The following is a 12,902-nucleotide window of genomic DNA, read 5'->3' as shown; positions in this document are numbered from 1 at the left end:
TTAGGAACTTACATCTTTGATATGTGGGTACCTCTTCTTTGTCTCCATACATAAAGATTTAAGATCACTCTGTAGAGCATCAAGCATCTTGGCTGCCTTCCCTTCACTGGTTGTGGCAGTCATAACTGATGGTCTTCACTGAGACTGGGCCTCAGCTAACTCAATACCACGACCACAATTTGTAAACTGTGGTTATCCCTCCACTCCTGTGAACCACATCAAATTTTAGTTGTTAATTCACATGATTCATGAATATAATATTCTATACAGTAGTTTGTCTTTTATATTTGTTATTATTTGTTAGAAATTATAAAAGCACAATCTCCAGTACTTAAACTATACAGTCATTCCCTGATTTACAAAAGGATTTCATTCCTGAAAAAACTTGTGTAAATCTATTTTTCATAATTTTAAACACATTTTCCCATAGAATGTCTTTAGGAAAGCTGAGATTCATTCCTACATAAAATTCTACAAAAGATCTTAAAATGCAAAAAAATGCTAAAATAAATATTTTTTTATGTACAGTATAGTCTTCATTTACGCAGTCAATTGAACCAGTGGAGGTCCGCGTAAAACGAGAAACACGTAAACGAAATAACAGAACATATGGGATTAATTGAAATAGAGACTGGGCCGACCCCCAAACTCCACTTTTTCTGACACAATACGTATGTTGTAGTAAAAATAACATCTTAATTTTATGATAGCATGCACACACAATTAATATTTAAGAGAAATACAGTCACCGGTTAATGTCCATTCAAATAATGGACTCAACTCCTCTTCCCACGCTCGCTGGCTCCTGCCTCTCTGAGAAATGTTTGGGTGAAAACACTAGGCTTGCATGTTTAGTAATAAATAATACCTCAGACTAAAGTTAGGATAATATAATTGACATTGCTGGATTCCTTGCAAGACTGCCAATAATTTGAATATAAACGTCATATATTTTGCACAAAAGGTAAAATTTTTGCTCTTTCTAATAAAATTCTTATATTAGATCTAAAATTTGTATGTCTAATGCAAATTTTAGGATGTTTATATTTAAATTAATCACCATCTTATAAGAATTCCAGCAATGTAAATTATATTCTGGCCGGGTAATTTCTATGAATTTAATGAGCTAAAAACAAATATCTTCAGTAAATAAATAAATTCTACTTCACCCGCGTAAATGATGAAATTTACCGCATAATTAAAACATTTCATTCTGGCAAGGTGCCGCGTAAATCCAGACTATACTGTACATTACACAATTTTTATATGCCAATAATAAACATAGCATATCAAATGCATGTACAGTAGCTAAAAAAAGTATCTGACAGGGTGGGTCCGATGACTTCCGGAATTGTACGTACAACTCGTGATGTCTCGGGAGGGTTGGTATGCATGTCTTCACCCACCGCCATTCAGTATGCAACACAGTGGGTGAGGTGACATGTAGGAATAAAATAAACGGTTAAGTGATTACTATCACATAGTATAAGTAGACAAAATGCATATCCCAATACCTATCGTACGTGGTCTTATATTGTTTCACACAGAGTATGCACGGATAATTCTTTTTAGCTACTGTACATGAAGCACCGTACAGTACCCTGTACTGTATAGTAATAAGAATTTAATACCTGCACTTACGAGAAACTGGACAAGATTGGAAACAAAGTAAAAAGCATGAAACAATAAGCTAACATCTAGAATAATAATTACATTATACAGTACTGTACAGCATTTAATTGGAGATACAATAACTATGTTCTCTAGACAAAATCCCACTCCTGATCCCTGATGAGTTATTGTCACCCTATATTTCTGTTGCTTTGTTTTCATGGCACATATGCTACGGCAAAAAAATATTCAACACGGGCATATGCCAACCAGCCAGGCATCTGACTCATCTCAGCTGATGCTCCACTCTCTCTCTTATATTGCTGACAACATCTACACCGCCAAACATTCCTTCACTTCCAAATTCCACACTTTCTCTTACAAACTCTTATATCTTCATTGTACTGTACATAATAGAACATGAAATTCAAGAATATTTTCTTTTATTTCATTTGCAACACATTACTTGAGAGTGAATGAAGAGAAATTGAACAATCGGCAACTGGCCGAGTGCCTGTCTGTGGTGGTGGAGATGGAGTCTACAGTACTTGTCTCCAGTGAGTTTAACCCCTACGCCCCGAATGACATACCCAAGGACGACCCACATGGTTTCTCTGGCGCTGTTGTCAAGAAACTTATGGACCGCTACTTTGGAGGGAATCACATCCTCTACACGGACAATTATTATACCTCTCCTGCCCTGTCCAAGTTCCTACTTGAACATGACACCGGTTCTTGAGGGACTGTACGAAAGAACCGGAAACACTGGCCCGTGTTTACTAGTAAACTTGCCCGAGGAGAGATCCAGCTGAAACAAGCAGACAAGATGCTTGCAATACGCTGGCAAGATAAGCGTACTGTACAAATGCTGTCAACCATTCACAAGGGTGAAATGGTTGATAGTAGAAAAAGGGACTGGACCTCAGGAGAGGTCATGAAAAAACCTGACGCTGTCGTGGACTACAATGTCAACATGCGCCTCGTGGACGAGAGTGACATGCAGGTTGGCGCAATTGAGTGTGCAAGGAAATGTCTCAAGTGGTACAAGAAGATGTTCCTACACCTCTTGGACATCTCCATCCTGAATGCATACAACTTGTACCTTGTACAAACTGGGAAAACCCTCTCTTTGGATTTTTCAGAAGCAAGTGATAATGCAACTCCTGGAGAAAGATGGCATCATTGTGGCAGTTGTACCACGACGTCACAGCCAAGCAGGCCTACCTGACAGACTGTTTGCACGTGACTGGGTTGTTCGTCAAACCATGGACTTCCTACCGACTGGTCCAGGAGGTAATAAGGGGGTAAAGGCGTGTTACGTCTGTGCTAACACCACAAAGCGCGCAGCTAAGTGTAAGGACGTGACGACGTGGTGCAAGGAATGTGACGTTGGTCTCTGTCCACCTTGCTTCGTGGAGTACTACTTTCGGAAGACATTCTAAAACAATGTGACACATGCTTGTAAATAATAGTATAAGTGTATTTGTAAGGAACAAAGTAACATATTTGTGGAAAAGGTACACAGTTGTATGCATTCACTCGTCTCTACCCACAGGCGCTGGCAGACAGCTAGCTAGGCATCAGATTAGCACCAACACCACCACCTCACCTCCTCCTACGCACGGTCGGAAGGAAGCTTCTACGTAAGACCAAGAACCAGGCGGCATTCAGTAGTTACACCAGAGTTTGTTGCAATCTTCCCGTAAGTCATTGCAGCGTTTGTCACAGCAAGTGGGAGCATCTTGTTCAGCCGTTCACAGGGCTGTCAAACGTTTAAAGTTACCTTTCGTACAGAGTCAGGGTAGTGCAAGAGCTGCGCCCACTGGACACAGACAAGCGTGTTCACTAATGCCGTTAGTTCAACAGGTTCACACACAACAATGTCACAGTGCTGAACATGACATTTTTCACGGACGAGGCCTGGTTTCACTTAAACGGGTACGTAAATTCTCAAAATACACCGTGACAAACACCTGTGGAAAAAGGCGACTGGTACTGAGCCTGCATAGCGCGAGTGAGAACGATGACCTTGAAGAGAATGGGAGGCGGGTGGGAATTCCATTTGCTCAAACACTTGTGCTGCCAAAAATTGACGGATTTAAACCTTAGAATCCTCTTAACTGCGGGGACTTTTAACGTGTATGTCCACAATTATTTGACCACTTAAGTGCGAAACCACTCATAATAAGAACCCTCTGTACTGTACAGTCAAAAAAGGATGAGAGATCAATATACAGTAAGTCCACGTATAACGTCGTCCCACTTAACGTTGTTTAGGTACTACGTCGCTAAACTTTAGATACCAAAAATTTGGATACTGTCGTTTAGCGTATTCACGGACTACAGTACTTTCTACGGCGCTCGTCTGGCCGTGCTACGCTCTCTCAGCTCAGAACGCTACCCTTGCTAGTGGAACATCACAGCATCCCCAAAGGATGCCGGGCCATTCTTTGTTACGATTTCACCTCATTCGTGTGTGCTTAAGTGCTTTTGCTCTAAAACTGTACTCTAACCATTCAAAATGACTTCCAAGCACCCATCAAGTGCTACTGCTGCTAGTGTAGTGAAGAGGCAACATAAGACCATTACCCTTGCTATGAAAATGGATGTATTAACCCGATTTGAAAAAGGGGAACGTGCTGTGGACATAGCCGCTGTGCTTGGTCTAACCCCCACAACGGTGCGTACTATCCGGACCAACGCTGACAATATTAAGATTAGTGCTGGAAGTGGTTCTTCTCCGAGTGCTACTGAGACAACTCGTAGTAGAAGCACTGTCATAGAAAAGGTAGAAAAGATGCTGGCAATGTGGATAGAGGAGCAGAATCAACACAATGCCCCTGTGAGCCTTATGATTATCCAGCATAAGGCCAGATCCTTATTTATCGACTTAATGGCAGAAGAGGGTGAAGGATCGAAGGAAGAGACCTTTACGGCCAGCTGAGGATGGTTTCAACGATTTAAGCACCATTATAACTTCCACAATATTAAGATGACTGGTGAAGCTGCTAGTTCAGATTCGGTTGCTGCCGAGACATTCCTGCCAGAATTCAAACGGATTATCCAGGAAGGAGGCTACTCATCGAACCAAGTCTTGAATGTGGATGAAATTGGTCTCTTTTGGAAGAGGATGCCTGAGAGGACCTATATCTCCAAGGAGGAGAGAAGAGCACCAGGTTTTAAAGCGACAAAAAGACAGCTTGACTCTGCTGCTTGGCGCGAACGCTGCCCGACCAGCATAATATGTAAAGTACTTGAGAGTATTATCAGAGATGCTGGGATGGAACATCTACTACGAAACAACTTTGTAAAGGATTGCCAACACGGTATTATGCAGGGGCGCTCCTGCTTAACACAACTGCTCAGGGTATTGGATATTTGGACCCATATTCTGGAACGGGGTGGTAATATCGACAATATATACCTAGATTTTGCCAAGGCTTTCGACAGTGTACCCCATGAAAGGCTGAAAATCAAACTGGAAGGGTACGGAATTCGGGGAAATGTCCTAGCATGGATGGAAGACTTTCTACATGACCGCAAGCAGTGTGTGGTGATTAATGGCATGAAATCGTCATCAGTACCTGTCACAAGTGGGGTAGCACAGGGCAGTGTATTGGGCCTGCTCTTGTTTGTTTGTTTCATAAAAGACAGATAATGCCTGACGTTGTACACTCCTCCACACAAATGTTTGCCGATGATGCCAAGTTATTTCGGGAAATCAAGAACCAAGCGGCCTGTGAGGAGCTGCAGAAGGACCTCTGTGGGCTCCAGGAATGGTCGAAGAAATGGCTGCTGAGATTCAATGTCACAAAGTGTAAGAGGATGCACCTGGGGCATACCAACGGTAAGGAGGCGTATCATTTGTCCCGACGGGATAAAGAAACTGCACTACAGTATTTGAGACTGAATGTGAGAAGGACCTAGGTGTTTACGTTGACAATGAGCTGAAGTTCTCGGGCCATTGTGAGAAGAAGGTAAATCAAGCAAATAAATTATTAGGTCTTATAAGAACGTCGTTCAGATATCTAGACAGTCCGTCCCTCATAACGATTTTCAAGAGTGAAGTGCTTCCCCATCTGGAGTACTGTCACCCCATCTGGTCCCTGAGATATGCTAGGGCCTGTCAGTTAGTTGAAAATGTTCAAAGGAGGGCCACCAGACTGGTGCCTGCACTGCGGCACCTCAACTACCCTGAGAGATTGGAGCGCCTGAAATTGCCTAGCTTATACTACAGACGGGCAAGGGGCGACCTAACTGAGGTGTATAAGCATCTCAGGTGGCAATACTCAGTCGAGTGTCCTTACTTGGAGCTGGCGGACGCTCGCCCCACAAGGGGTCACAGCTCAAGGTTGAAGAAGCCACAGGTCCAGAAAACTGTGAGGGCAAACTTTTTTGGAGTGAGAGTTGTGAACTCTTGGAACAATCTACCAGAAAGTGTTGTGATGGCACCGAGTGTGAGCTCTTTCAAGACCAGACTTGACCAACACTGGAGCAAGTTCAGGTACGTTCAGGAGGCAGTGCATGCCCAGTACTTGCCAACAGTGCGTAACAGAGATGTGACCGATTGCCCAAGCGGCTAACGAGCCTTTCAGTGGTGAAGAGGATAAAAGTAAAAAAAGAGAGGTATGCAAATCCTTGTAGATGACGACCCAAACAGAGAACATAGCTCAAAGATTCAACGCAGCATTGATGACAGTCTTGGTTATTACACTGAGATCTAGAAGGAGAAGAGTAGCACCAAGTAGTCAACATTGCATTCATTTCTTTGCCGCAGGACAGCAGGAGCAGCATCTTCACAACAGCCGGCAGCCAAGGAGGCACACAGCAGTCGAGGAGGAGCAAACATCAACGGAGGAGGAGCAATCAGTGGCGGAGCCCCAGTCAGAGCAGGAGGAGGAGGCAGCCGCAGAGTCCACCCTCCTCCCCCGCTCCCACCATCCGCCTCCTCCGTTTCACTGCCCACCACACACTCCCTCTACCACCTCCGCCCATTGGTGAGTACCCATACAAACTTGGTAGTTGTATATGTATGCATTATTTTCCATAGAAATGGCAATGATTTTCTGTACAGTGGTCCCTCGGTTAACAAAAGCTTCGGTTAACGAATTACCTACCATAAGAATCTTCAATTCGGTTAACGAAAAAAAATTTGATGAACGAAATCCTTACGAAAATCACGTCTTGTTTTGAACATCAGCTGATAAGCTGAGGGGGTACTCAGCCAATTCAGTGATCTCTTCTATGTTTACATTCGTTTCCAATGGAGTAAATATCAAGAAAATTGCGCACTTTTAATATTTGTGCAATTTTTTATACAGTATTAAAATTATTGGTCATTCTAAAATTCAGCCATCCAACCTCTGTCTACATAAAGTTTTTCAACTATTATTTTTGGCTCGATATATGTAACTTTATTCATTTATTGAAACTCATTTACATGCACACACTGTCCTAAGGGCAAAGCTGAACTGTACATGTAATCAAAATAATGTACAAAATAATAACTAAAATTTTTGTCTTGTGCAAATTATGACATGTTTACATTCAAATTAATCACTATCTTATAAGAATTCCAACAATGTACAGTATAGTCTTGATTTACGCGGATTTCCTTTACAGGGTTGGTCATTTACGCGGCACCTGGCCAGAAGCGGCAATTATTAGTTACGCGGTACATTCCTGAATTTACGCGGGAAGCGGCACGAGCAGGGTGCGTGCTAGGTTGCTCTTACGTCACCGCTGACGTCAAATGACGTATCTGGCTGTGATTGGACCACACATTCTTACCACCCATGCATTCCCTCCGCCGCTAACTGTGATTGGTCTAATGTAACTTGGCGTGCCCTGCCACCAGAGGGAATAAGTCGCTGACCTCAGACGAATCAGTCCTATTGTCCTCTGTCTCTGCGTATACAGTTCTCCCTCGTGCCCGCTAATCTCTTCAACAATGGCATCCGCTGGACCCCACCACCCCAGAAAAACCTTAAATTACCTGGACGAAGCCGCCCCAAGCCCAAGATGGTGCGACGCGCCTTAAGCTACGAAGTGAAATATAAAATCGTTCAGGAGTTAGAAAAAGGAACGAGGCAGGTCGATCTGGTGCGACAGCATGGACTTAACGAATCTACGATCGGCACCATCAAGAAGGATGCCGGCAAGATAAAAGAACACATGAGCATCACAAAGTCTGCAGGTGCCTCGACGGTCAAGTATTGTCAGAATAAGGTGCTGCTCAAGACAGAGAATTTATTGGTGAGCTACTTGATTCGTCAGGCAAGACATAACATGGCGGTCGACACGCGGGCAGTGCAAGAGTGCGCGAGAGAACTGTACGTATCATGGAATAGATGGGAATTGCAGAGCCCAAACCCTTCACTGCTTCCGCTGGGTGGCTGCAAAGGTTTAAACGTCGTAACAAGATCACGAACATTGAAATTGTTGGTGAAGTAGCCAGTGCTGACCGTGCTGCGGCGATGGATTTTCCTCCATTCTTACGAGAAATTATGGAGGAAGGACAGTACACCGACGACCAGGTGTTCAACATGGATGAATCCGGGCTCTTTTGGAAGAAATTACTATCCAAGATCTTCGTAGTCAAGTCTGCCAGCAAGTGTAGGGGCCGGAAGTTGCAGAAGGAGCGCATCACCGTCCTGTTCACCACCAATGCCTCCGGCACCTGTAACCTCAAGTTGTCTGTGATCCACAAAGCCCGCAAGCCGCACGCCTCCAAAAACATGGACATGAGCAAGTTAAATGTCCACTGGCTAACCTCAAGGAAGGCGTAGATGTTCACTGGTCTGTCCCTCTCATGGTTTGACGACTGTTTCGTTCCTGACGTGAAGAAATTCTGCGAGCAACTTTATGTTCCATTTAACTTTTTGTTGCTCCTTGACAACGCACCAGGACACTCGCCCCTACTGTTGGATCGTCACCCCAATGTAAAAGTGGTCTTCCTTCCCCCCAACACTACGTCGTTAATCCAGCCCATGGATCAGTTGATATGTAACGTCAAGGCTGCTTTCTCCGCAAAAGTCTAGAAGCCGCCAGGCGACCCGCAACACCAAGTGAATTCTGGAACCTTCTGGGTAAGCACCCCGATAAGCGAGAGCAAGTCCAAGAACAAGTTGAAGGCATGATGTGCGGAGTCAAGCAGTTCTGGAAGATGTTCAGCTTCAAGCTGTTGATTTTCTTGGGTGGAGACGTAAGGCGCTGTCTTATGACCTTTGATTAAATCAGCGTGGCGGCATGTGCAAGGGTATCCCAGAGTGGAGGCAGATTCAGCGGTGGCTGGAGGCTCCAGTCTGTTGCTGTGGCATTGGACATTGCATGAGAGAGGCTGCTGGAGTGTGTTAGGGGCTGGAAGCCTCGGGACCCTGTGACGACATCTAGGTAATCAGGCAACCTGGGGTGACTGCTTGACCTTGAGATCATTGGAAGGCTGATGGCGTCAGTGAGGGAGGCAGGTGGTGCGTTGCACCCAGAACAGGCGTTAACACATGGTGATATAAAGGAAGCCATCGGGTTGCCGAGAAACTCAAGCTCATCCTTTCCAGGCCAATGAATCCCGATCTGAAGTCTCAACCAACCATCTGTGCAATTTATGGGCTGTATATCCCAGATGTATCACGACCACATCAATGCCGCCCGTCAACGTAATATTACTGAGTTCTTCGCCGCAACCCACACCACAACCACAGGCTGGCCCAAGTCGAAGTGATAATGACAGTGGTGATGTTGACTGAGGGGGTTTGTCAGGGAGACCCTGCTAACCTCTATGGTGGATAGTGATACAAGTTATTATTCACTTACAGAGACGCTAATCTGCCTGCCTCTGCCTCGGAATGACCTTCCCCCTCACGATGGCTTTAGCCATCTCTTCTACTAACGTGCCTGTAAGTGTTAAAACCTTGATATTTCTCTTATACCTGAACAGTATGTTTATTTCTCTCTTGTGATATTTCTCTTATATATTATGTGTCCGCTGCATCATAAAATTAAGATGTTATTCCTACTACAACGTCGCATTGTGTCAGAAAAGTGTAGTCTTGATGACCCAGTCTCTATTTCAATTAATCCCATATTTGTTATATATCGTTTCACATTCTCGTTTTCGACCTCATGGGTTTAATTGGCGTAATGAACTATACTGTAAATTATATTCTCCCGTCCTTCTATGCAATTTCGAGCAAAAAAAACTCAACCAAACGACATAAATAAACAAATAAATACTTCACTAGACCTACGCAACTGTCAAACATGTCACCATCACCTCCCTCCCTCCCCCTCCTCCCAGCAAGGTTGGTGGTTATACAGTAGGCTTTAAGTTTGTATCTTATATAATATCTCAAACTAAAGTTAAGAGAATATAATTTGCATTGCTGAATCCCTGCAAGACAGATAATTTGAATATAAACGTCATTATATAGATATAAAAATAATCACCTGTATCACAATACAGTAGTGATTTAAAAGAAAAAAAAAAAAAAAAATTATATATATATATATATATATATATATATATATATATATATATATATATATATATATATATATATATATATATATATATATATATATATATATATATATATATATATATATATATATATATATATATATATGAACTTATTCTAGTTAATTTGATTAACGAACTGCCTTGATCAGGATCTTCAGTTCGGTTAACGAAAAAATCGTTAACGAGTTCTTACGAACTGACCTCAACATGTTTTCACTGACCGGACAGCAGCTTTAGTATCAGTCAATACATTAATCGGTTCTAGGGCTTAAATTCTTACTATTTTAGTAAATATCAGAAGTTTATACTATTCAATAATTTTAGTTTAATATTCAATTTTAGTCATTTTATATTATTGAACATAATTGAAGGTAAGTGACTAGTTTAATCTGCATCCAGCCTGTCACAGCATAACAGGAGTTAGTCTCTCTTCACTGGGGTAACATCTTGAGACTCTTCAACTAAATGCTTTTTTGTGTTTCAAGCAAATTATTGGTCATTTTGAAATATAATTTACATATTGACAATATATAATGCAGTGCAGTGTTGATTTAAAAATAATCTTGAATTACACCAAGAGAGCTAAAATTTTATGGGTGAAATGGCACCCTGGGTGACTTCTCTTCACCCAATGCCTTCTCTTCTTCTTCTCCACCCCCATTCTAAATCATCATCATCATCATCAGGCCTTCTACATACACATAAAGTAAGTGAACTTTTCTACCATTTTTTTTAAATTTATGAAATTTTGAGCTGGAACCAATTCAAAACCCATTGAACAATGGTTTGAGTTAACGAAACCTTCAGAGCAGTTAGTTAATAGAGGTCACTATATATATATATATATATATATATATATATATATATATATATATATATATATATATATATATATATATATATATATATATATATATATATATATATATATATATATATATATATATATATATATATATATATATATATATATATATATATATATATATATATATATATATATATATATATATATATATATATATATATATATATATATATATATATATACAATTCTCTTCTATAGCGATAATTGTGTTCTTGTAAAATATCGGTTATAGAAATGTACATAATAAATAACAGGGCATGGAGAAAATAGGGTTAGGTGCAGATTATTCAAAATCGAAAAATTTATAGTTAGCCTAACACAAAGGATAGCACAGTCCAAATAAATGTTACATTCATATCTAATAATGAAATCATACAGTAAATTTAACACTTTACCTTGAAAAAAATATGAATGTAACTTGATGGGGAGAAGGGTGATTGAGGTTGATAACATCGAGCTTTCTTCAAGTGTTATATCCTTTCTTTTACGATAATCACCGGAATTCTATCATCAGAACGCTTTTTGGAGATATTCTTCTTTACCATATTCACAGTTAATACCACAAATTGGAGAAATAGTAAGCAAAAATCGCTATATAGCAAAACAAGCGTCAGATTATACAAATATTGTTCAATTCATAAATCGCTAGAGCAAAACGTTATCAAACATTATAGCAGAACTCACTGTATACAGTAGTACCCTAAACGTCAATAAAACCCACAGGGTACCGTGTTAAGTGAAAACCGCACTAAGTGAACAACAGAACATATGGGATTAATTCCAATAGAAACTGGCCCGACCCCCAAACTCCACTTTTTCCGACACAATACCTATGTTCTAGTAAAAATAACATCTTAATTTTATGATGGTACATGCACACAATTAATACTTAAGAGAAATAGAGAAATACAGTAGCCAAGTTAATGTCCATTCAAATAATGGACTCAACTCCCTCCCCCTCTTCTCACACTACACTCACTGGCTCTTCCCTCTGAGAAATTTTTGGGGGAAAACCACTAAATTTTAATAAATAATACCTCAAACTAAAGTTAGGACAATACAATTGACATTGCTGGATTCCTTGTAAGACCAGGAATATTTTGAATATAAATGTCATATATTTTGCACAAAAGATAACATATTTACTCAGAGTAAACATTATATCTAAAATTTGTATGTCTAATGCAAAATCTATGATGTTTATATTCAAAATGATCACCAAATTGTAAGAATTCCAGCAATGTAAATTATATTCTGGCCGGGTAATTTGTATGAATTTTATGAGCTAAAGCAAATATCTTCAGTTAATAAAAAAAAAAATATTCTTCACGACACTATCTGTCAATCAAAGTACCCCAACTTGCCTTCCCCCCTCTTCCAACCGCGCGGTCAGTCCCAACCCTTCCCCCCACCCCCCACCAATCCTCCCTTCAAGAGATGTTGGGTGAAAAAACTAAATTTTAACATTTAGTATTAAATAATACCTCAAATTAAAGTTAGGATAATATAATTGACATTGCTGGATTCCTTGTAAGACCAGGAATATTTTGAATCTAAATGTCATATATTTTGCACAAAAGATAACATATTTACTCAGAGTAAACATTACATCTAAAATTTGTATGTCTAATGCAAAATCTATGATGTTTATATTCAAAATGATCATCAAATTATAAGAATTCCAGCAATGTAAATTATATTCTGACCGGGTAATTTGTATGAATTTTATGAGCTAAAACAAATATCTTCAGTTAATAAAAAAAAAAATATTCTTCACATGGTAACAGATGGTCGGGCGGTCCCTCCCTCCCCCCCACCTCCCACCAACCCTCCCTACCAGATGTGTGGGAAAACCAGAATATTTACCTTTTTAGTAATAAATAATACCTCAAACTAAAGTTAGGA

At 40.5% G+C, this 12,902-nt stretch overlaps 1 protein-coding gene across 1 annotated transcript in view; it reads right to left on the bottom strand.

The window, feature by feature from the left end:
* LOC121869551 (protein MON2 homolog) overlaps window positions 1-12,902 on the bottom strand; it is a gene marked incomplete in the record, with an annotated part of 157,970 nt that overhangs the window by 133,775 nt on the left and 11,293 nt on the right. The window contains 1 exon segment of the mRNA XM_042370941.1: window positions 13-206. Within this exon segment, the coding sequence (XP_042226875.1) occupies window positions 13-123 (111 nt within the window).

Source organism: Homarus americanus, unplaced genomic scaffold (assembly GCF_018991925.1).
Source record: "Homarus americanus isolate GMGI-L3 unplaced genomic scaffold, GMGI_Hamer_2.0 scaffold32583, whole genome shotgun sequence".
In the NCBI taxonomy this organism is placed as follows: domain Eukaryota; kingdom Metazoa; phylum Arthropoda; class Malacostraca; order Decapoda; family Nephropidae; genus Homarus; species Homarus americanus.
The sequence above is the reverse complement of the archived record's forward strand: the minus strand, read 5'-3'. Positions and strand labels throughout refer to the sequence as shown.